The sequence below is a fragment of the Protopterus annectens genome, chromosome 2.part2 (genome assembly GCF_019279795.1).
Source record: "Protopterus annectens isolate FY-2018-M chromosome 2.part2, PAN1.0, whole genome shotgun sequence".
In the NCBI taxonomy this organism is placed as follows: domain Eukaryota; kingdom Metazoa; phylum Chordata; order Ceratodontiformes; family Protopteridae; genus Protopterus; species Protopterus annectens.
The window spans coordinates 155,318,868-155,342,657 of record NC_056730.1 but is presented as its reverse complement, the minus strand read 5'-3'; the positions used below and the strand labels follow the sequence as shown (position 1 = coordinate 155,342,657).

At 38.5% G+C, this 23,790-nt stretch overlaps 1 protein-coding gene across 4 annotated transcripts in view; it reads left to right on the top strand.

The window, feature by feature from the left end:
- DIMT1 (DIM1 rRNA methyltransferase and ribosome maturation factor) overlaps positions 1-23,790 on the top strand; it is a 624,336-nt gene that overhangs the window by 62,232 nt on the left and 538,314 nt on the right. For all 4 annotated transcript variants that reach the window (XM_044063822.1, XM_044063821.1, XM_044063820.1 and 1 more), the window contains one exon: positions 17,098-17,184. In XM_044063822.1, the coding sequence (XP_043919757.1) occupies positions 17,098-17,184 (87 nt within the window). The remainder of the gene's footprint in view (positions 1-17,097; positions 17,185-23,790) is intronic.

Here is a 23,790-nt window from a genome sequence, read left to right as displayed (position 1 = left end):
AGTTGTTGTAAATATTTTTTGCATTGCTGTCTCTTTGAATCACTCTGCCATGTTTATTGTTACTTGCATTTGTAGTTGGTCTCATCACCATAATGTTGCTCATTTGCATGTCAGTATGTAATAATTTGCATATTATGCTGACCTTACTATTTTCCCTGGTATTGCAGCCATGCTACATTTATCTCTGGACTGGCCCCACCCTGCATGACAAATCATGTGAGGCAGCAAATTTGGAAACCGTCATTTCTTGGTGAACCTCTTTTCTTACAAGTAGACACTTCTTGCTGTTTACCCATTTCCTTTTCATAAAGGGACCTACTAAGATGAAGCATAGCAATAGGCTCCTCCTTACTTCAGTGGCCTGGAGGGATAAACCCCTGACTATGATCCAGTTGACCCAGGTTTGATTAGTGGATCATGTGACTGATGGAACTTTTGGAAGAATGGGTGTGCCTGTCCCAAGTGGGAGGGTATTCACCATTGGCACTCCCTTAGGGGAGGTGTGCTTCAAAGAGGGGAGTTGCCTTCAGATGTAAAGGTGATGAATATAGGAGACTGGGCAGAGAAGTAGATAGGGCAAATAAAGAAATCCCTCCCTCCCGACGGAAGTGGAGAGGTCTGTGTCCCCAGGACACACTTGGATTCCACAGCCACCCTAGCAATGCCAGAGCTAGTCCAGGAAGGGAGTAGAAGACAACCTGGTAGACCTGGCATGGACATGGAGCACTGGGGGGGGGGGGGGGCAGGACTAGGAATGTGAAGTCCTAAGGGGGACCAAAAAATGCTTTTTTTTTTAGTCAACTTCTCCTAGTACATAAAATAGGCAAGAGAAGGCTGGAATTTACTGGAGAAAGCTTTCAAAGGAACCATGGTATTAGCAGCCCCTTAGTACTATAAATGTACCGTTTTTATCTTTTTTTAATACTCCTCTATCACTATTGGAGCCCCTGTTGCAATTATTGTAAGCACTCCCCTTTTCCTTTGTTCCAAATATTCTGCTGAATAGCCCTGCCTAAAAATCTTTCTTTACTAAATTCACATGCTCATTTCTTCCAAAATGTGCATCGTGTAGCATAGCTATTTGCACTCTACATTTTTTAATATAGTTCCCTACTCTTTCTTTTTGTATATATCTGTGAGACATTTTACATTTAAAGATAATATAAAACGTGTCAGTATAAGAAGTTCTTATTCCCACCTTTTATGTGTATTTTTTTTATGATTAGTTCCAGCTTTTTTGTTATATGCATGCACTAATATTTGGCAGGTTGATGTTTTATACAGTTTCTTGTCATATCCATTTGAACCCATGTTGCATCTTGCAAAACTTTTTGTTTTATTGAAAGCCCTAAAACAAACACACACAAAAAAAAAAACAAACGCAACCCCAGAACACAAATAAAACCTGTAAACGTAATACTAACACACAAAACTATTTACATCTTGAAATATTGAAGTTTAACCCTCCTATTAGGAACAGTTGTCCCAGACTGACAACCAGAGTCAGAGACTTAGATTAACCTATAAGGAAGGTCATCTGTGCTAAGATGCATAGTACAGCCATTGCTGCTATTTGTTTTTGTTTTATCTTTTTTCCTCTCCCAGGTTGAAAAAATACTTGAATGCTTTCAGAATACACATCATCTCCTAGACACTGAAAGAGAGAAGCATTCTGTTTTCTTACCCCTTATTGGGTTGTCTCCATGGAGACATGAGATCTCGATACACAGTTACCTCTACAAGCATTCATTTATTTGCTAGAGGAACACTTTATTATATTCAGTGTTATTTTTTATTTATTTGCTTCCCTTTGCTTGTTACTAGTTCAAGCTAAGGGCCTTAATCCAGTCAATCCCCTATGCAACAGTAAGAAAAAACACATATTTTTTTTTATCATTCTCTGTTGACAAGACTTTTCTTCTTTTTTACATTGCAGTGCCTACATTTCCTAAAACTGAACAAGGAAAAAGAAGGAAGAAAACAGGGGCACCTGTTTTCTTTAGTAACTCTAATACTCTCTAAAATAACTAAAAAGGCTTTACTTTATAGCATGCAGGTTATGTCATGCATTATAAAAATACTTCTGTTAAGAGCAAAATTTTGTTTTACTTACAGTTAACTCTTTCCTTCTTCCCCCTCTCTCCTAAATGTTTCAAACAATGACATGACGTAGGGCATATGCTTTGGAGTCCCCTACAAGTTTAACAAAGCCACAAAAGTCCAGTATTTCCAGGTTCTATGTTCTTTCATGTTTCTCAGAAATAATTAATGCTTTGTAAGCTCACATTTATTTATCAATTTTTGAGTTGCTGGTTTTCTTCCTTTTGATCTCCATCTCCCAGGTTCAGTCTCTGCTTCATTTCCAATGTACTTCCGGTTCTTCTGGTCAAATCTTGTGCTTTTTTTTCTGTCTCTCAAGCATTTTTCATTGAAACATTGGAAAAGGATTCACTGGTACAGTCTCTCTATGGGCTTTATTACCAGAAAAAAAGTAGAATCTCCCTCTTGTTTCATAGCTCACTTTTTGGTGGACAAACCTTTGTATTTCTGCCTTATAATATTCTGCATCAAGAATTGATTTTGACCCTCCAGGAAATAATATTCTGAAAATAACTGGATACAGCAGCTTGAATTTCACGTCTGCTTCTCAATATTCCTTGATTAGTTGAATAAATGTACTACTCTTTTGCCTGGTGTACAGTGAGTAATCATTTTCCACACACACTCTTCTGTTACTCTCTCCCACTTTTAGTACATTGTCCTCACACAGTTTTGTCAGAATCCACTCCTTCTGCTGAAAGTATTGCATCTTAAGTATTAAATGTCTAGTTTACTTTCTCAAAGCCAGGTTTGGAGCATACACATGCTGTGCATTTCAGTTAACAGCTCCTGCTGTGGGATATCAGTCCAGTTGCCTATTTGTGCTTTTATAAAAAAATTAATATAGTTTGTTCCTTCAAGCTTCTCTGGTACAGCAGAAATCTTTAGGTTTTCCCTATGTGCTCTGTCCTCTAATTCTGTTTTTTTTAAACATCTCTTTATGGGCAATCTCACATTTAGCCAGGCTTTTTTCATTTCAACCTCTGAGTTTTGCATTTTTATAAACTCATCAGAATATATGTTTAAAGCTTCTTCCATTTTTTTCCAGCCTTTTGTTATTTCAGTTGATCTACTTCATCAGTGTGTTAATTTTGATCAACTCTTGAGTGCATTTTACTTATTTTTTCTGTAGGCTACTGGAAGTCATGTCTTGCACCAAAGCTGTAAGTTGCATTGTTTTTCGCTAAATGGCTGCAGAATTCTTCCCAGTCAGTGTTTTTTGCCTTCTCTTTTGTGATTGCTTTTCTTTTAGGTTCTTTGAATTTCTTTTTTTTTTTTTTTATGTTGGCATCCTGACATTGCAGTTACTAGCCAGTTAATTCACTGGCTGTCTTTCCTCGGTTTCTCTTTTCACACTGGGAGAGCTAAAATTAAGGTGTTTCTCGGTGTGCAGCCATCTCGGAAGTCATCTTCTTATAAGGTAGGAGTTGAGTAATAGCTTAGGATATTATTGACTTAAAGAACAAGGGAATTGGAGGGGATTGAATTAGCGATGTCATGAAAGTGAGAAAAGTATTGGACAAAATACACATTTTTGAAGGACATCTGTTCAGAAGGTTCCAGCAGTAGAATGTTGATTTATTGTATTAAGACTGTTCCACTAAGAGCCACTTTTGTTGCCAATGGGGTTGGATTTATGGGTTTGTTGTCTGGCTACACCACAAACTCAAGCCGACAAGTATCCGATGGTTGGAGACAAGTTTAATTAAGAAAGTAGAGAACAAGGCTTCAGTACAGAAGTGGCCTCCTAATTACTGAGCTAACTAACTGGGCCTTCAACACTCTTAGGCTCTTCCTGAACACTGTTCTGCATATATTGTTCCCACAATTTCCAACTATTTCTATGTAATATGCTCTTTCATTCACTTTTCTGAATTCCCTCTTCCTGTATTTTTATCCCTTTTATAATATTTAATAATTCAAATATAGTCTATTTGAACTTTGCTTTCCATTTTTTTAGTAATTGCTTTTTTGGTAGCCAACAGAATTGAAATTAACAAGGTCTAACTATGTCTAGCCAATTTAGATGCTGTGGTCTAGCTCAAAAGAATAATTTCTTTAGTTACAGCCATTTTCACACCCAGCTTTTCTGATGGAGTACTCTGTATCAATTTTTGAAAATCTGCCAGCTCATTGCACTCTCAAACCATATGGTCCAGATAATTCTTTCTTCACCATCACACCTCCAGTGTTTGCTGTCTACCTGAGGAAAGATTAAAGTTTACTTGGGGTACAAAAATACTTATGCAAATACTTGCAAGCAGAAATCCTAAACCATCTAGACTTTGTTGCATACTTGGGAGCCATACATAGGTCTTCCCATTGTTCCCTTGTAAATTATTTTTTCAGTCTGTTTCCAATTTTTTCTAACCTTTTCTGAGTGACTCTTATAGCTATTGTCCAATATTTTATATGCCCTACTAATTATCCCTTTTTAACAGCAGTTTCTGTTCTAGATTAAACTAAAAACTCTACCAGAGCAGGTCTTTCACTTAGGGTTCCCTTATCCCTTTCTCTACTGTGATATAAATCTTTAGTAGAGAAAGCGGTTTCTAGCCTGCAGTTCAAACATCTTCTTGGCCTCATGCCACTCTCATTACCTTCCTTCTCTAATTATTTGCATCCTGCCTTTGTTTTTTTTTTTGCCAGTTTTCTTCAGTAAATGTCAACCCGCTCTTGCCTATTTTCTGTATACCTACTTGCGGTCATTCTTACTGGCAAAATCTCCTTTCTTCACTCTAGTGTTGGTTTAGTTCTTAGAATGCTTTCTTTTACTTTGAGTGCATTATTCTGTATGGTTGTTATTCTCCTTAAGGATCTGCAGCCACTCTCTCTCGCTATTTGTTGAACTTCCCCCTGTTTCATCATCATCCCTTTCCACTTTGAAGTATAGCTTTCTGCTTGTGTTCTGTATAGGAACCTTAGCTGCATAGTTCTGAAATACCCTTTCAAATCAGGTAATGCCAAACCATCTTGTTCTATTGGAATGATTGGCTTATACGACTTATTTATTTATTATTTATTTGACATTTGTTGACCAGGTTAGTTCGACTGGGTAAAAACACTTTTTCAGCCGAGGCCTGGGGAGAAAAGCTCAACAATTAGTACAAACAATAAGTATACAAGTTCAGTCCTATATCTCCACAATTAGTACAAGCAAATAGTGTACAAGTTCAGTCATATAACTAGTATAACAAATGAAGTGTACACACAAATAGTATAAACGGATCCTACATGGAAACATTTGTGCATCAGAACTTATTTGCAGGTGTAAACCTCAGCAATTTGAGTGGCATAATAGCAGACGCAAGAGTCTGTCAATAGATTCAACGTCAGGCTATAGTCATTTATACATCTGAAGTTATGAACAGGCATATACCAGTACACTTTTGGTGATACTTTAGCAGATATATGAGCCTAACATTATCAGAAGTTGTAGAGAGTTCAAATTAAGAGGAGAGTTCACACAGTGTTAGGAAAGGAGGAATGTGTGACTAGGTGAATAGAGAACAGAGAGTAGAAGATTTAATTATGGTGAATCTAGTAGGATTAGGGGGGTGGAAGTTCAGGACAATAGGTGGACATGAGAGAGATGAGGAGGATAGAAGACAGGAAGGAAATAAGGGAGTTAGGGGCCTGTTAGGGTGGGTGGGTACAGTGACGGAGCCAAGTATTGAAAATGAGGTTTTTAAGAGCAGTCTTAAAACTCTGAGTGAGTAATGTGTCTGATGTGTAGTGGAACTTTGTTCTAGGCTTGGGCAGGAGAGTAGCTATACAGGTTTTGCCCAGTTTTGCCCTTCGGTTTGTAAATTCAGAGGAGGTTTTGTTCAGAACTATGGAGAGATCTGACGGGGTATACTAGGAGACGAGAGGTCAGGTCAGGGTAAGAAGAAGGATGGTACACAATGGAATGTATGATCAGAAGCTGAGAGATGAGAAGTTGGGGGAATTCTAACCATTTTAGGCTTTTGAGAGCAAGGCAGTGGTGGGATTGGTAGGTTTGACCTGCAGCGAATCTAGCAATTTTGTTATGAGTAGATTCTAGTTTAGACAGGGAAGAGGATTGTAGGTTAGTGAGAATTTAAGACCCATAGAAGAGGCTTTGAAGGAGGTAAGCATGGGATATAAAGATTTGGAAGTAGTGGTGAGAAATTTTTTATTATGATACAGAAGTCCACGTTTTTGGAGATTTTTATGTTATAGGAGATATGAAGGTCAGGTTTGAGTTGGTCATCTATGATGACCCCCCAGAAGCTTGGTGTGTGACTCGACTGAAATAGGTGTATTGTTGAGCGAAGAGGTAGAGAATGAAGATTTGAGATGGTTCATGGTTTTGGGGGTGAAAAGTAGGAGCTTGGTTTTCTTGAGTTTAAGAATCAGCTGATTCTGGGTGAGCCAGTTTTCGATTGATAGGATTTTTGCATGAGGGTGTTAAGGTCAGAGAGGCAGTCAACTGTGGTAATGACAGTAGAATCATCAGTGTATTGTACAAGAGATGACTGAGGACAGGAGGTATGCAATTGATTGGTAAAAATATTGAACAGAAGAGGCCCATGGATATACCCTTGGTGTACTCCCATTGTGATAGGTAAGGCAGGTGATGTAGTAGAGAGAAATCTAACAGAAATCTAACAGACTGTTCCCGATCAGAGAGGTAACACTTGAAAACCAGGAGATGGTTGATGGGGACAGATTAAGTTCAAAGAGTTTGGATGGAAGGAGAGGTTGGGACACAGTATCGAAGGCTTTAGAAAGGTTGAGGAATAAGGTGAAAATTAGTTTGTTATTGTCTTGAGCTAGGCATACAGTGTTAATGAAAGAAATGAGAGCAGTGGAGGTGCTGTGTTTTGGATGAAAGCCATGTTGTGTGGAAGTGAGTAAGTTTTGTAAGAGATGGTGTAGGATTTGTCTCTAAGAATTTGGAGAGAGGCGAAAGAAAAGCAATAGCTCTAAAGTTTGCAAACTCAGAAGAGTTTCCACCCTTGTGAATGGGAATGGTGTAAAACTTTTCCCAGATTGTGGGGACTTCAGCTTCTGTGAGAGAACGCTTAATGAGAATAGAAATGGGAAGTGCTAGTGAATTTGCAACTTTACAGAGAAAGAGTCGAGGGAGATTGACAACAGAGAGGGAGCAGGGCTTTAGCTAAACAAGGATTTGATGTAGTTGGTAGATACAGTTTTCAGTGAGAAAGCAGGAGAGGGGTTAGGGGAAGTTGGTGGTCATGGGACAGTGATGACATTGGTGAAATGTGATTGAGGAGATATTGTTCAAATGAATACATACTTGTATCTACTAGGTGTCTAGAAGTAGATTCAGGATAAAATGGTTGGAAGTTATATTTATTTTCACAGAGATCTATATTTTTTTATTTTCACAGTGCATCTTCTTTAGTAACATACCCTTTGTCTTTAAAAATTGTGTCTTCAGTATGAATAACTAATTACTTAATTAATTTATTGATTAATTATGGCGCCTTTTCCTTGTATAAAATGAGTGAAATTTATTTGTATTTTGTATTCTGATGAAGGCTATCTATTGTGTGCTGAAAAGCGCTTAAATTAAAGTACGTTGTGTTCCTGTGCTGACTGGTCGTGGATTCTATTTCCTATATTTGAAATGTGATTGAGGAGATACTTTACTAATGGTTTCAATGAAGTAGGAACTTAAATTATTTGCGGTTTCTTGAGGGGGGGGTGTTAGGACTAGGATTAGGGGATGTGGGGTTACCTGGGTGCAGAATATGGTTGATGGATTTGCAAAATTTCTTGCAGTTTGATGAGAGAGATGGTGGGGGGTTGTTATAGAAGTTTTGCTTGTGATTAGTGATGTGTTTCTTTGTTAGGTTACAGAGTTCTTTGTAGTGTTGGAGGTGAGTGGTGAGTTTAGTTTTGGACAGGATTTTCCAAGCTTCATCTCTTCTGAACATTAGGGTGCGAGTGGTTTGAGTAATCCAAGGAGATATGAAGGACTTCACTTTAACTGTGTGAAGGTGAGTGAGGGAGTTGAGAATGTTGAGAAATATATAATTAAATTTGAGAACAGCATCATCAAGAGGTAGATGAAAGAGGAAGGACCGGTTGATTGCTGAGAGATGGTTTTTGGGGATGTCAGGTTGCAAATGTATGAGTTTACAACAATCTATGTACTTATGAGGGTGATGTAGATGGGGGGGGGTATCTGGGGGGGGGTATCTTAGAACCTTCAATGGGCAGTGTTCACTGACAGAGTCAGGGAGAATTTCAGGGGAGTGATATTTTTGAAGATTAGAGACAAGTATCCAATCCAGAATGGAATAGGAGTTAGTGGGTTTACTAGTGTAAGTGGGAGTGGAGATTAGCTGGGAGATACAGATTTGTGTGTGTGCTTGGATTGTCAGTGGGAAAGGATAGCCAATTGACATTTACGTCTCCCAAGATAACAGTCTTGTTAAGTGAGTGTTGAGAAAGCCAAGAGAGGTTATTTTCTAGTGTGGGAAAATTATCCCCTGGGGGTATGTAGATTGCAGCAATAGTGAGGGAGTTGTGTTCATTGATTTTGCAGTTGGCAAGTAATAGTTCTGCAGATTGTATGGAGGTGGGAGTATCTAGAGGGGTAACGGATGGTTGGAAAACATGACGGCAACTCCTCTACCCTTTATCTTAGTACGGTCCAGGCATAGGATATTATAACCTCAGGGTAGGAAGTCTTTGTCTGGGATGTGGGGTTTGAGACAGGTTTCAGTGAGAGTGATTTTGTCTGGGGAGTATTGGGTGATCCAGGCATGGAATTCACTAACTTTAAGTAGGCTTCCGATGTTGAGGTAAAAAAAGAGTTAATTGTTTTTTGGAAGAATGAATATGTGGAATAGTATGGTTAGTATGTTTGATGGAGGAATTGGAAGGGTATAGAGGTTGAGGATGGGGATGTATGTCTCCAGATAGTAGTAGATTAGAGAGTATAAGTAGAGTTGAGTTCTGTACTGAGTAGAGATAGGGGTGGCTTTTGACTTTGTGTTTGGTGTACAAGGTGGAAGTCTGATTTTGAGAAGGAGGAGTTTTGTGGCAGGGGTAGACGATGTGGTTGGAAATGAGCTTAAGGATTGCGAAGGGTAAGTGGGGAAGATGGGTGTAGGAGAGCAGTGAGGAGTGATGAGTTTGGTAGGTGGATATGTTGTATAGGAGAGGGAGAGAGGCAGTGGAGAGGGTGTATAGGAGAGTGAGAGAGGCACTAGAGTAGAAAGCAAGTAATGTTCTGCTAAGTAGCATAGCTAGGAATGGGATGGAGAGGAGAGGGAATGTGAAAGCAGAGATTGGATAGTTAAGAAATACAAGAGTTGTGCTTTATTTTGCTATTCATACCAAGAGCTTCCAGTTTCTCAGTTTTTGTACTGTATTGTTGTTATTTTCTTCCCATATATCCATGTATTACGTCCCCATAAATATGGATGTTGCTGAACCAATCTGTGTGGGTACATAGTTTACAGCTGTAGCCTTTGTTTTTTCATCATTAATTTTATATCCTGAAAAGGTTTGAAGACGTCTGACAATGTCCCACAACACTGTGATGTCCTTTTCTGGTTTATCAGGTACAAAATGTCATCTGCAAGTAAAGCCAACTTTTCTTGATTACCATATCAATTATATTCTTGAATTTCTGAGTCTCTTATTGTCTTTGCTAGTGGCTCTAAATATAACGTAAATAAAGGAGAGAGGATGCCCCTGCTTGGTTCCTCTGTTCAGACAATTTGTCACAGAGGACCCCCCCCCCAACTTGGTTCCTCTGTTGAGACAACTGTTCAGACAGCTTATCAGAGAGGAACCCTCCCCACTTTAATTTTGCCTCCAGTCCCTCTTTTATCCTCCTAATTAACCTTATTATTGTATTAGGGAATGCGAATGCTTCCATTTCCCTACTTAGAAAATCCCAACTTGAATGCTTTCTCTGCATTAAGACCCACCAACAACAGCATTATTTTCTTACATTCTGCTTTCTGGTGGATCATCTTTGTTGTATTAATGTTATGTTAGGCTCCCGTCCATAATACCACATTGATCCATAGTTATTTATTTTTTATTTTACATTTGTTTACTGGGAAAGTCCGTCTTGGAACGAAGCCAGTTTTCAGTGGAGGCCCGGGGAGAAACACTCCAGATGCATGTTTGTGTAATATGAGAGGAAATCGGACCACCCATAGGAAACCCACATGAAAGCAGGGAGGACATGCAGATTCCGCACAGAAGGCACTCCAGCCGAGAATCAAACTGGAGAACCTCTTATAGGTTCATAGTTTGGTACTCTGCTATCTGCCCGAAGGCATATATTAGCCCAGCCACGTTGTGCGGTATTCACTGCCCCTTTAGTAGTTCCCTAGACCCTTGTACTAGCAGCTAGTACCCTTGGCCCCTATCTAGTAGTGCTGTTGGTGTGATCCCCAGTGTGAACTTTCTGTTACCCATCCACTCATCAAGGTTCCTCTTGAAGAGTGATAGTGAGGGGCTCTGTCTTATGTAGATCGGGACCTTGTTGTGAGGTGACAATGCTACTGCTGCACCACTGCACTGTCCTTCTATCAATTTTTGCAACACCTTTGCCATTCTTTTAGCTATTATAGACATGACTTTGTAATTATGGTTCAAAGCAGAAATAGGTCTATTTGAAGCTGGGTCTAATGGGTCTTTACTGTCTAGGTATTATAGCCGCCATAGCTGTCTTCCAGGATGTTGTGCTTCTCTGCCTTTTAAAATAGTTAAACAAAGCCTTTTGGATCTTTCACTTTCTTTCCTTCAGACTTACTGTTCAAAAAATAAAAAAGTGCCCAAAAATCACCAAAACTTCACAGAATAGGCACTCAGGAAGCAATCCAACTCAGAAAAAGCCCTTTATTCAGCTACACGAAGTACAATAACATCCATATAAACATTTCACTTGTAAATGCGTTTTCGTCCTCTCCTGACTTCATCAGGTAACACAATCCATGAAATCAAAGCCATTTTTATAATTGCTTAATTAAACCATCAACCAATAGCATATTCCAGTCAATAAAACATTCATATAATATATAACCCTTACTATCTACATAAATTAAATACCCAAACATAGTCACTTAGACATAAATATATTCCCATTAAGTACACAATTAGTAAATATTTTCATATTAAAATTGATTTAATATATAAAACTTGTTATAAAACACACATTAAAATACATAAATTTATTTATATTAAAACAGTGGTAATCAATACTTTATCTGGTGGACAAAAAAATTATTGCACTTTAAAGTTTAGCAGCTCTGATTTTTAAAACAGGAGCTAATGACAAATATTCATTCATGCCGGGGAATCTATTGGCTTCCAACATTATCTGCCAATATAATTCTCTATTTTCTATATGAAATTCCCATAGCCTTCCTCTTATATCTTTAGTCACCATTTCTAACACAAAAAAAGATAATGTTGCTTTGTGACTTACTAAATTGTGTCTGTAAAGGGCATTAGTATTATTTTTGTTTTTTACTTGATATAAGTGTTCATATGTTCTTCGGAGCTTTCTCTCCATCTTACCCACATAGAATCCACTACATGCCTTACATAACTATATAGATGAGCCCACTACTATCACATGTAGCATATTCCTTACTATTTATCACCCTATTCCTAGCTACTAATTCTACCTTCTCTCCATTATATATATGAGCATTGTGAACAATGGCCACATTTAAAGGTACCTTTCTTACTACGTCCATAAGGATTACCCCTTTATTGCTTCTTTCTATAATGTTCTTTATATTTGAATCTTTCTTGAAAATACATTTAAACGGAGTATCAAAAATATCTAAATCTGATATTGCAGAAAATCTTCCCCATACTTCTTCTATCGTCTCTACTATAGCTTTAACATCTCCACTATAGTTGGTCATAAATGCTCGTTCGAATATATTACTAGTAGCCTCCTTTTTATTAAATACCTTTGTCTCACTATAATTTGTTCCTATATGGGGGCATATCTATCTGCTCTACCTATAATTACTTCCTTTTTTTACTTCTATTCATTTTAATAGGTATCCTCTCTGTAAGAACATTTGCTGTAGGAACTTACTTTCAATTACAAAATCATTATTCTCAGAACACATTCAGCTTCCCCTAACAAGTTGTCCTTTGACTAAGCTACGTTTTTGGCTGAAGGGATATGAGCTTGTAAAAAAGAGATGTGAATTTGCATATGTATCTTTCCTATATACTGTCGATTTAAATTTTCAATTTTCTTTATTTATAGTGATATCTAGATAATTCGTCTTGTGTTGTATATTATAAGTAAACCTTAAAAAGTTGTAGTATTCATTATATATTCATCACATACATAAAACTTCTCTTCTGTGTCATCCCACACTAAACAGATGTCATCCAAATATTGTTTATAGAGTTTCCAGCACTTATTATATTTTGAATTAAAAATATATTTTTTCTCCCATACTGAGAGAACAATATTAGCATATGTGGGTGCACATCGTGCACCCATTGCTACTCCTTGAATCTGCTGGAAAAACACTCCCTTACAGTGTACAAAGTTATTAGTCACAACAAGATCCATCAAACTTAAACATATTCTAAAATCCATATGGCTTAATGTTCCAGCATCAACCATAGCTTCTTCTAACCAAAGCAATCCCACATCATGTGGGATTGAAGAAAATAAATCAACTATGTCTATAGTAATAAACATAATTCTTTCATTATAAATCTCTGGTCTTATCTGTCTAAGAAGATCCCATGAATCTTTTAAAGTATTATTACAAGTCACAGATAGAGACTTTAGTTTGATATCCAAAAATCTAGCCAAAGGAGCTGTAGAAGAACGTTCTGCTGCTACTATCAGTCGAAGGGTGGATCTAATAGATCTTTGTGCACTTTAGGTTTTCCAAATGTACTAGGTACCTTGGGTCTATCATTATGTAGGAATTGAAATGATTTTAGATCTATTGATCCTTCTAACAGTAATTCATTCAATGTTAAGAATTTTTTTTATAAGAAATATTAATTTCATTTAATGACACTCTGGAATATTTCACATTAATCATCACTTTAGGTTCATAAGTTATAGTATCCATAAAGACCATTTCCCCTCCCTTATCTGGTGCCATGATTCTTAAATTGTAATTATTATTAATTTCATCTAGGAGAACTTTTTCTGGATAAGAAATATTTGGAACCATTTTATTTATCTCAGTTACTTTCCTTAATTCTAATTCCAAAAGGTTCTCCAGATTTTTCAACTGAGGATGTAAAGGGGGGGTTATAGGTACTTTTCTTAGTTAAGGGATTGTTGTGGGCCATATTGTTTTCAGTATTCTTAAATAAGATTTCCAAGTTTTTCTTCCTAATAAACAATTTAAGGTCTATAATTACCCTGTCAATTTCTGCCTTCCTTCTAGGTATAAACTTGAAACCCTTAGAAAAAAGATCAAAGTGTACCTTCTGAATGTCTATTGCACTATAATTATATATAGTGTAGCCCTTGTATCTAACTGTTACTCCTTATTTATGGATACTTTCTTCAGAACTTATACTAACTAGTGTCTTCTGTTTTCACTGTACCCCCCTCCCAATCTGGGGTAATTGGATTTTACTCATGTCTTGTTCATTAACCTCTCCGACCTTCGGAGTGGGGGGTATTCTAAAGGGTCATTATAGTTATTATTATAACTTTGTCCTACATATTCTTCTTGCATCACTTCATTCTCAAGATGTGAAGTACTAAATGTATTTGTAATTCTCTGTTTATTCTGTTGAGGCCTTATATGTTCTATAGGTTTGGGATATGCTCTATGTTCCCTATATTCAGTAGTGTCCCTTTCTATCTTTTTATTTTTTCTTTTAAAAATATCATTACATTTTTTTCCACCTTCTCTAGCATATATTCATACTTCTCCTTCTCCTTATCCTCTGTATATAATAAATCATTTAAAAATGCATCGGTTCACAGTTTCAGTTTCTTTTATAAGAACTTCAGTAGTTTTCTCATTTTCTCTAATAAGCAAGCACATTACATCAAAACCAAGCATGTGAAAACATTTTAAGAAATAAAAATCAGCAGAGAACTAAATTAAAGTGCTTACTGATACTTCCGCGGTGGTGCAGTGGTAGCGTTGTTGCCTCACAGCAAGAGGTTCTTCCCTTCGATTCTCAGCTTGGGTTGGGAGTGCCTTCTGTGTGGAGTCTGCATGTCCTCCCCGCGGTCAAGTGGGCGTTCGAAAGACATGCATTGAATAGGTGTGCCTTCGTTGAAGGTTGGGCATCGGGCTGGCAACTCGACACCATAAAAATCAACTGCCAATCATTAGCGGACTGGAGTTCCGCTGTGGCGACCCCTAACCGGAAAAGCCGAAAAGACAAACAACATTACATCACAACCTCACTGATCAAATACTTTTAACTATTCATTATAACATTCAGAACTTTCCCGTATTTCATTAGGGAATTTCCAGACTCTTAATCCCTTTGGGACAATTCCTAACTTAATGCATTCTTTCAGGTAAATATTGTCTAAATCAAGTGATTTTTATTTAAATAAAAGGTGTTCTAGTTTATATTTATTAATTGGGTATTTAATGGGAATATGTTTATATCTAAATGACTGTTTGAGTATTTCATTTATGTAGATAGTAAGTGTTATATATTATATGAATGTTTTATTGAATGGAATATGCTATTGGTTGATGGTTTAGTTGCGCAATTATAAAAATGGCTTTGATTTCATGGATTGTGTTATCTGATTATGTCAGGAGAGGACGAAAACGCATTTAAAAGTGAAACGTTTATGTGGATGTTATTGTACTTCATGTAGCTGAGTAAAGTGCTTTTTCTGAGTTGTATTGCTTCCTGAGTGCCTATTCTGTGAAGTTTCCTTCAGACTTCCAAACTTCCACAGGAATACCATCTATTATCTTTATCTGTTTCTTCTTAGTCTGGTGCAACATAATTTCTCCACGTGAACTACAAGAGCTGCCTTCATTTCTCTGGCCACTGAAAATTCATCAAATTTGTCCATCCTGGACCTTATTGTGACTTGCATAGGTATGATTTGAGCCAAAGAATAGGTTTCAATACTAGTGGTACTGTGATGACCCACCACTTCCAACCAGTAATCAAGTAGCCTCAATCCTCACCACTGGCAATAGTGGTGGTGGATGTTCACTGGGAAAATAAGTACACACACACAGTATTTCCAGATGCAGCTTTCTGCATCAAGTGCAGTTTTCCTTAAGAGCACACAGAGACTGCAGTCAGTCCAGGGCTGGTTTCTCCCTACACACACACACACACACACACACACACACACACACACACACACACACACACACACCTGGGAAAGGCTGGCACAGGTTTACTAGCTATGGTCCCTTCTGCCCAGACTAAAAGGTAGTTTCCACTGTCACTAGTCACTCCTTATCAGCTACTTTACTTTAAAGCCCTTAACAAAGAGTGTCTAATCTTGCTGTGTAATATTAATACTAATAAAAATGGCAGTTTGACAAAGAGCAAAGGCTCTTAGGAGTGACACACACAGTGTCACTAAGTAAATATGCAAGTGCTGTCAAAACTTAAGTATCTCTACACAGATCAGCCACAATGAAACGTTTAAATATATTTAATAATAAATAAATAAAAGAGCAAGACAATATTGAATATCTATTCACAGTGACATCAGAGTTCAAAACTACAGGATATATTTAAAATAACATTGCAGTACAGGCTTACACAAATAAAGAAAATCATCTAAACTAAGCTTTACTATATTTCTGACTGTATCTGAGAGAGTTATACTTTTCCCTAGAAACTTACTTTATTAGAGCAAGGCAGATGTGGTGAATGGTTCTTATTTTTGTCCTGTCCAAGACAGAATGCAGAATGCTCTGTCTCACTAAGAGACTTCTCAAATTAATATCTAAAATATTACTGCTGGAATAGCTTGCAGAATGACATAATTTCTGGTCATCTGACTTCTAGTTCACAGGCCAAAAGCAGTTGTATTCCTTCATGCTTTTAAGACTAGTAATTATTAGTTCACCCTAAACACAATACAGAAAGGTTCCTAGTACAGACTTTGTGTCTTGCTGCATTGAGAATTAAAATATGACTATCTTTTTTTGGCCTAACCTATAAAGTCATTTAATTTCAGATTCTGGAGACTTGAGATTTCTTCATTCCTTGGAGTACATCGTATATTTTTTTTTTGGTTTTTATTTTTAATTTCAGATATTGTTCTAAAGTTTGCTGGACTGAGGTTAACATGCTGTAGTCCAGTTTCCACTCTTAAAATATATACATTTAAACAGTTACAATATTGTGTGTACATTTCTGTTCTCTTGCAGTAGGGCATACTGTGGATATATATTCCATATTGTCTTGCTTTTTACTGATATATTTAGTAATAAATAAATGATTGAGCCTCAATCCTCACCACTGGCAACAGTGGGGGACATCACTTTTGGTGGCAGTGGTGGGATTGAGGCTCCTTGATCACTGGTTGGCAGTGGTGGGTTGTCACAGGTACCCATATCCAGGATTTTAGCATTTCATTGGATTCCCCGTGGTAGTAAAACTACAGGTTGCTGTTCAGCTTGCTTGAATTTCATCTTGCCTCATTTACCTACCTTTTCAACTCACAGTTCAGATGCTGAAATGTAGCTTAATTTTTTCCATGTTTCTTTCACTTTAATGCCATTAGTTATGCCCAGTGTTATTGTATGATTGTAATCTGTTAAGAAAAAGCTGGTATTGCTTTATTACACTGCAGACTCTTCTGCCATTAGTTATGTATTTGATGGTGCTACATTTACTATGTAATTTATGCAGGGAGTGGGTGTAATTTGATACAAGTTTTTGATTGCTAGTATTGAAAATTTTAATGCTAACGGTTTGTACCAAAAGGAGCCATCATCAATGTGTACCTGTGTAGTTCTGAAGCTGCAACCTTGGTTTTTATAATTTTTAACCTTTATTTTTGTCTTGGAATTTTAGGCTGCCTTACGACCTACAGATGTAGTACTGGAAGTTGGACCTGGTACTGGTAATATGACGGTAAAGCTCATAGAAAAGGCCAAGAAGGTAATGTGAAAGAATATTTAATAGATTGTTTTTGTTAATTCAGGTGGGTGGGTTGATTGATGAATGTCAGTCACGATTACCCCAGTGTAACTTTTCCTCAAACTGCAGTTTATAAAAGATTTCGAGGACTGTAGGAGACATAAATTAAAATAAAGGCCATCTTCCAACAGTGATGAATTTTTTTTCTGGGTCTTAAAAGTGTTGCATTGTAGAATTTGATTGGACTTTTGGGATGCTTTTAGAAGATTAGAGAGTGATTGCGGTGACTATTTGCATTGGTGGTGGGGACCGAAAGGCTATAAGGGGTTACAGACTAGCTATTCTTGCATCCCTTCTTGAGAAAGTGATAGAATTCTGCAAGATAGGTTGATTGAATTCTTGAAACTTATAGTGTGGCTTGGGAAAAACATGGCTTCAGGCACTGTTTAATAGCTGAAATAGGCAAATGGGAAAAGCCAGCTCCACTAAGACAGATGGATAAAGCCCTGACTGTGGCCCTTGTGGCAGGTGGGTCAGTTAGCAGTTGAATTAACTGATAAAGCTAGCAGATGGATGATGGGCATGCCCATTTAGCGGGGGGAGAAATGCAGGACAGAACTGAAGATGGACTGCACCATTCCTCTCAGATGAAAAGTTAAGATTGAGATATGGCTTGGGGGCTGGTGTTAAGCTCATCAAGCCACCAGTAGATTGTAACTTCATAGTGGGCTTGTAATAGCATGCATCCTTGGGGGAAGGCATTGTGAGCCCTGCAGTCACAGCAATTTGCTTTCCTGCCTACTCAAGGTTGAGTTTAGAGCTCCCATGATAATGAAGTGTCCATATAGCTGGCATGCTGAATAGAACACAAGCAACCCTCATGGCTGCTTCGATGATGACAACACACAGGCACACACAGTTCTGGAGGACCCCAGCATGAGGAAGCAAATATAGTCAGGTTTGATTGAGGGAGGCTTAGTGGTTGGCAGGCACAGGGGTAAAAAACACATGAGAGAGAAAATAACAGACAAAGGGAACCCAGTGGGGGATCTTATCATGTCACATGGGTGGCTGATAGGGAAGTTAAGAGGGGTCTTAGGGTAAGACTTCATATGGGATAGCAGATAGACTGATAGGAAACAGTAGTTATTGTTGAATGTTGCTTTGTTTGAAGCCACGTGGTATTAGGCTCCATTATCATAAGTAAGCCACAGAAGACTAGCATAGAACAATACCTTCTATTTGAAGACAGTCCTTTAACTGTTGTAATAGTTTGAGTTTGGAGGGGGAACCTTCATTTGGACCTGCTGAAGATGGGTTGATGGTTAGATAAAGAAAGGCTAGCTAGGATTTATGTAAAATGAGTACAAAGTGAAAAACATTTCGGATTAAGCATCCTAGATTAAAGTTTAGACTAAGTGACCGTATATAGATATAAATAAGGCAGGAAAAGATCAGGGATTTGTACGTGAATTAAAATGGTGACAGTCTATGTAATATGCATTGAACTAGAGCTCCTGTTGGGAACTGTTGAGTGTGAGTTAAGACTGAATGACAAAGGAGCCAGCCTTGGTGGCTTAGTAGGAAAAGCCCTGACTGTAGCCCTGGTGACCTTAATTTGAGTAGCAGCTCAGGAGCTTGACAAGACTGGCAGAGAGAATCCATGGAGTTGGCTGCACATACTGCCACTATTCCTCAGATGAGGAGTGGCATACCAAACTAGCAATGTCTTATTTATCCTTCACAATGAGCCTGGGTAGAAACGTGCATTCACAATGGAAGGGCATTGTAGGTCACTGTGAAAGTGATGTTTGCTTGTTCTACCCTCAACCAGGGGTTGAGGTTAGTTAATTCATATGCTACCATTGTCAAAATGCTGGCAAAAAAGGTTTCTCACAGAGCCACTTCTATTCAACGCTCTCACAATCTGTTCAGTTTTCATTCATGTAGTCAATCACACTCTCTCTCTCTCCCAGTGCTCACCCACACAGTCTCTTCAGCTTTCATACATGCATTCACTCTCTCTCTCAATTATTTTTTTTTTGTTATGAGATCATAATTACTGTATTTCAATTCACTCAGCATGCCATATGTTGCTGATGCCTGTGTTAGACTATAAAGCATCAGTCACATTTGTGAAATACGGCTTTACAAGAAATAGAGAAAGGATTGGACTTGTTAACTTTGATAAACTCGTGGGGGACTGAAATGCTTATTTTTCATTTCATGTCGTAAATGTTTGGAAGAACAATGAAGGGATTGAGGGAAGAAAAAAAAAAAGAAAATTAACTTTAAGTAAAACCATTTTTTGTTCTTAACAGTATTTCTATGTTGTTTGTCTTTTCGGCTTTTCCCGGTTAGGGGTCACCACAGCGGAACTCCGTTCCGCTAATGATTGGCAGTAGATTTTTTTATGGTCCTGAGTTGCCATCCCGACGCCCAACCTTCAGAGAAGGCACGCTCATTCACGCATGTCTTTCGGAGGCCATTCGACCGCGGGGAGGACATGCAGACTCCGCACAAAAGGCACTCCAGCCGTGAATCGAACAGGAGAACCTCTTGCTGTGAGGCAACAACGCTACCGCTGTACCACTGCGGCTTCCCATAACAGTATTTCTATGTGATGGATACAAATTGTATGTTATAAGTAAAGTATTTTCAGTTATTGTTTTATGTGATAAATGTACCAAAAGTAAACAAGTGTGTTTTCTTTCCTTCTTTTTTCTTTTATACTTTTAAGAAATGTAGGCATTACAGTATAAGAAAAGAAGAAAGGCAAGACAGAAGCATGTTTAAATTAATATAATGTAATCTTGTTGAGGTGGGGGATGAAGGTGTAAAAGTGCACAGATTGTAATATATTCAAAGGTGATACGTTGTTTTCAGTTTTGCTGTCTGGATTAAGGCCTTTGGTTTATTGTCATAATAATTGTTTGTATAAGCAAGTAAATAAGAGGACACAGAATGTAATGAAAAATTTCCTCTGGAAAATAAATGTTCAGTATAAGCCGATAAGTTTGCAAAGCTGTATGTGCATATGGTACTTGTGTTCCATTAAGACAAACTTACTATGGTGGGAAGCAATAAAAGCCAGAACACTTTTTTAAGGCTAAAGGTTAATGTTTTATGGAAGCATGTAAGTTGTTTTTCACATCTGGGAAGGGAATGAAGATAAGACAAGAACAGACAACAGTTAGTGTAAAATAGGAGCACAGGCTATAACATGCGCCCCATCATGGATAACTTTAATGTTAGGTCAAATTATATTTGTGTGTGTATGTGTGTGTGTGTGCATGCATGTGCAGCTGTCAATTCTGGACAGTTGTTCCTATGAGGAGGGCTAAAATTCATTATTTGTAGATGTGCATAGTTTTATGTGTTTTAAATTAATAAGCTATGGGGTGTTGCATGTTTTTTTAAAGGGTTTTCATTAAAATAAAAAAAGACTTGTAGAATGTGACAGGTTCAAATGGAGATGACAAGAAACAACTGTATAAGAGATCTTCTTGCTAAACATTAATGTGTGCATGTAACACAAAAGCTAGAAAAAGACATTTAAAAAGCTATCATATATAATAGGTAGGAATAATAATTTCTTATCATAATGGCTCCACTAAACATATCATTTTGGAATGTGAATGGTTTCACGCTTATAGACAAAAAGGCAAGAGTACTGAATTGTATTAAGAAATGCAGAGTGCAAATAGCAATGCTACAAGAGACACATTTGGAAAAAAGTGAGCCTGTGGATTTGATAAAGAAAGGATTTCAGGATGGATATTGGGTAGAATATCAGGAACAAAGGAAAAGGGGAGTCCTTGTGCTAGTTACTAGAGGAGCAATTAAAAGAAATTGGAAATGAAAGTGCTAAACCAACTGTACCTGAAGTAGTGAATATTTAAACAGAGACTAAAGAAGTGGAGGTGGGATCTTTAGAAAAGAGTAGGAGCAACCTACATAGAAAAAATGGAAACTGGGGGAACAATACATGCAGAATAATGTTTTTGAGGAATAATGATGTTTAAGGGAAGACCAGAACTAATCATTTCATGTAATGTTGGATTGATGATGATTATATTTTAAAAAATGTGCTGTATAGAGTTTGTAACTGTTAACATGTTAGGATGGTTTATTTATTTTTAAATAAGTATATGTTTGCCTATGTCTTAAGTGATAATTCAATACAAGTGTTTAGACATGCTTATTCTTTTTTATAGCCGTGGCTTTTGGGGCCTACAACTGCTAGCCATATTTTTAACACCCGTATTATAGGTTAATATATGTCTACTAGGATAATGACCTCAAGGGCCTTTTTAAGCCTAGCCATGCATCCCAAATCCTTGACCAGTTCTGGTACTGTTAGTAAGTGTAGGCAGGGGCTTGGTCGATGAAATATTTACAGGCAGGGGCCAGAAAGATGAACCATTTGCAGGCTGCCTGTGTCCATTAGAGACATAGGTGTCAAACCAGGGATGAATTTCCTGATGTTCATCGTGCATACAGCTGCAATCATTACAGATGGGTTATCCTGCCGTCAGGCGGGTCCTCGGCCGACCGAATTCCAAAGTCTAGGTCCGGCGTCGGTTGTCGTCGCTTCTTCCCTGACGTCAGTGCGGCAGGGGTATAAAAGAGGCAGCCGACGCCATTTTCTTCAGTCTTTCTTGCCGCGCGGTGCCCGAAGCAGAAGCAGTTCGCAAGTGCCAGTCGGCCAGCTCCTGAGATTTACGAAAGTATTTCAGCCGAAGTCTTCTTTAAAGCTAAGTACCCCGTTGGGGAAACTTTTCTTGCCTCAGACCGATGTTAGACAAAGTTAATAATTGCATTTCTTGTGGGAAGCAAATACCGCATAAGGATTTCCACTCTTTCTGTATACCTTGCTTAGGCCCAGACCACGACGTCTCAGCCTGCCGTTTTTGTGCTAGGTTCAACAAGCGCACTATTAAGCGCCGGGCGGAGTTCGCCCAACATTATTTTGGCAAAAAATTTAATTACATCATGTCGTCGGATACTCCGACACCAGTTTTAGGCAAAAGACGCAAAGATAAGGACCGCCGTCTGAGGTCCGCACCGAGTACTGAGACCACGCTTAGGCCGACTACTGGTTCTCAGCGAGGCGCCTACGCAGCCCCTGACTACCGATGAATCTATTTTACCAGTGTCTTCAGTACCCGAGGTCGCAGGATCCTCGGTCTCCATTCCTACTACAGATACCGACGCCACTCTTGGCAGGGAAACTCAAAATGTAGTCAGGCCTGCCATTTCTGAAGGCATCTTCAGGCCTTCCACCTTCTCTATTAAATCCTTCACTAAATCTAAAGCAGCCATGAAAACTAAAAAACAGGGTCCTCAGACCTCCTCCCAAGGCCCTATGCCTAAAAAACAGATACTTAAAATGGCTGAGGATTTGATATCTCTCATCAGGGGTTCCCAACCCCCCTCTGACAAAAGACCCAGATTGGAGGAAGACTACCCTTCCTCAGACCAGGCTTCTATTACCTCAGAACATTCTGAGGACCAGGATTATGCCTATTCTCAGTTCGAAGACTCTGATGCTGAAGAGTCTATTCCCTTGGTCTCCCCCCCTGAGGACTACTCTTTTGGGGATACCCTGCATACTTTGAGGGAACACTTTCACTGGGAAGGTCAAGATTACTCAGACTCCAAGAAAAGGCTCAGGGAATTTCTACTGCTCCCCCAGCATAGGCCCCTGGCTATCCCTCCTGTTTTAGATATTTTGGAGGATGTGTATGCAGAAGCCAGCCTTAATCCAGATTCTTTACCTCCAGCCCCTGTTAAACCAGACAGGTATTACCGGGTTCCTGATTCTCACCAGTTCCTTTATAAAAGCCATACTGCTGACCCAGAAACTATTTCACAGGGTCCCAAGGGAATAAAGGCCTCTACTGCTAAAAACCCTTTACCTTCAGAGAGAGAGATTCCAGAGCATTAGAAAGGTGGGGGAAAAAGGTGTATACATCTGCCACTTTAACCCATGAGGGCATTAAACTGTCAATTCCATATGTTAAAGTACCAACAGTTTTTGTTATCCCAGTTAAAAAGCAAAATGACACAAACAGAACAACCAGATTTGAAAGAGTTGCAGGATTTGTTGCATGGTGCAGAGCAAGTGGGTAAACATACCTTGCAGTGTGGTTTTGATGCTTTAGAGGCCTCATGTAGAGCTGCTGTCACAGGGTCTGTTATACGTAGACATGCCTGGCTCAAAGAGCAAACCTTATCAGATCATGTCAAAGCAAAGTTATTAGATGCACCACTTCAAAAAGATGTATTGTTTGGTGTTAAAGCTGAGGAGGTACTAAAGAAAATGGAGGAAAAAGCGAAATCTATGCAAACGGTGAAAGATTTCCTGCAGGTACAACCTCCACGCTTCAGCAGAAACTGGCCTTCAAAAAATTGGTCCTTTCCAGCCACGGACAGACCTCAAAGGGGCAGATACAGGCCCAAGGGGTAGAGGACAACCTCAAGGATCTTACAGAGCAAGACAGTGGCAAGCACCAACCCCAGGAGGTGGAGAAGATAGATCACAGTCATTTAGAAAACAGACACAATGACTTCCCCCTATGCCTGCCAAGCAAAGCTTTGATGGCAGCACCTTTGGGCGGAAAA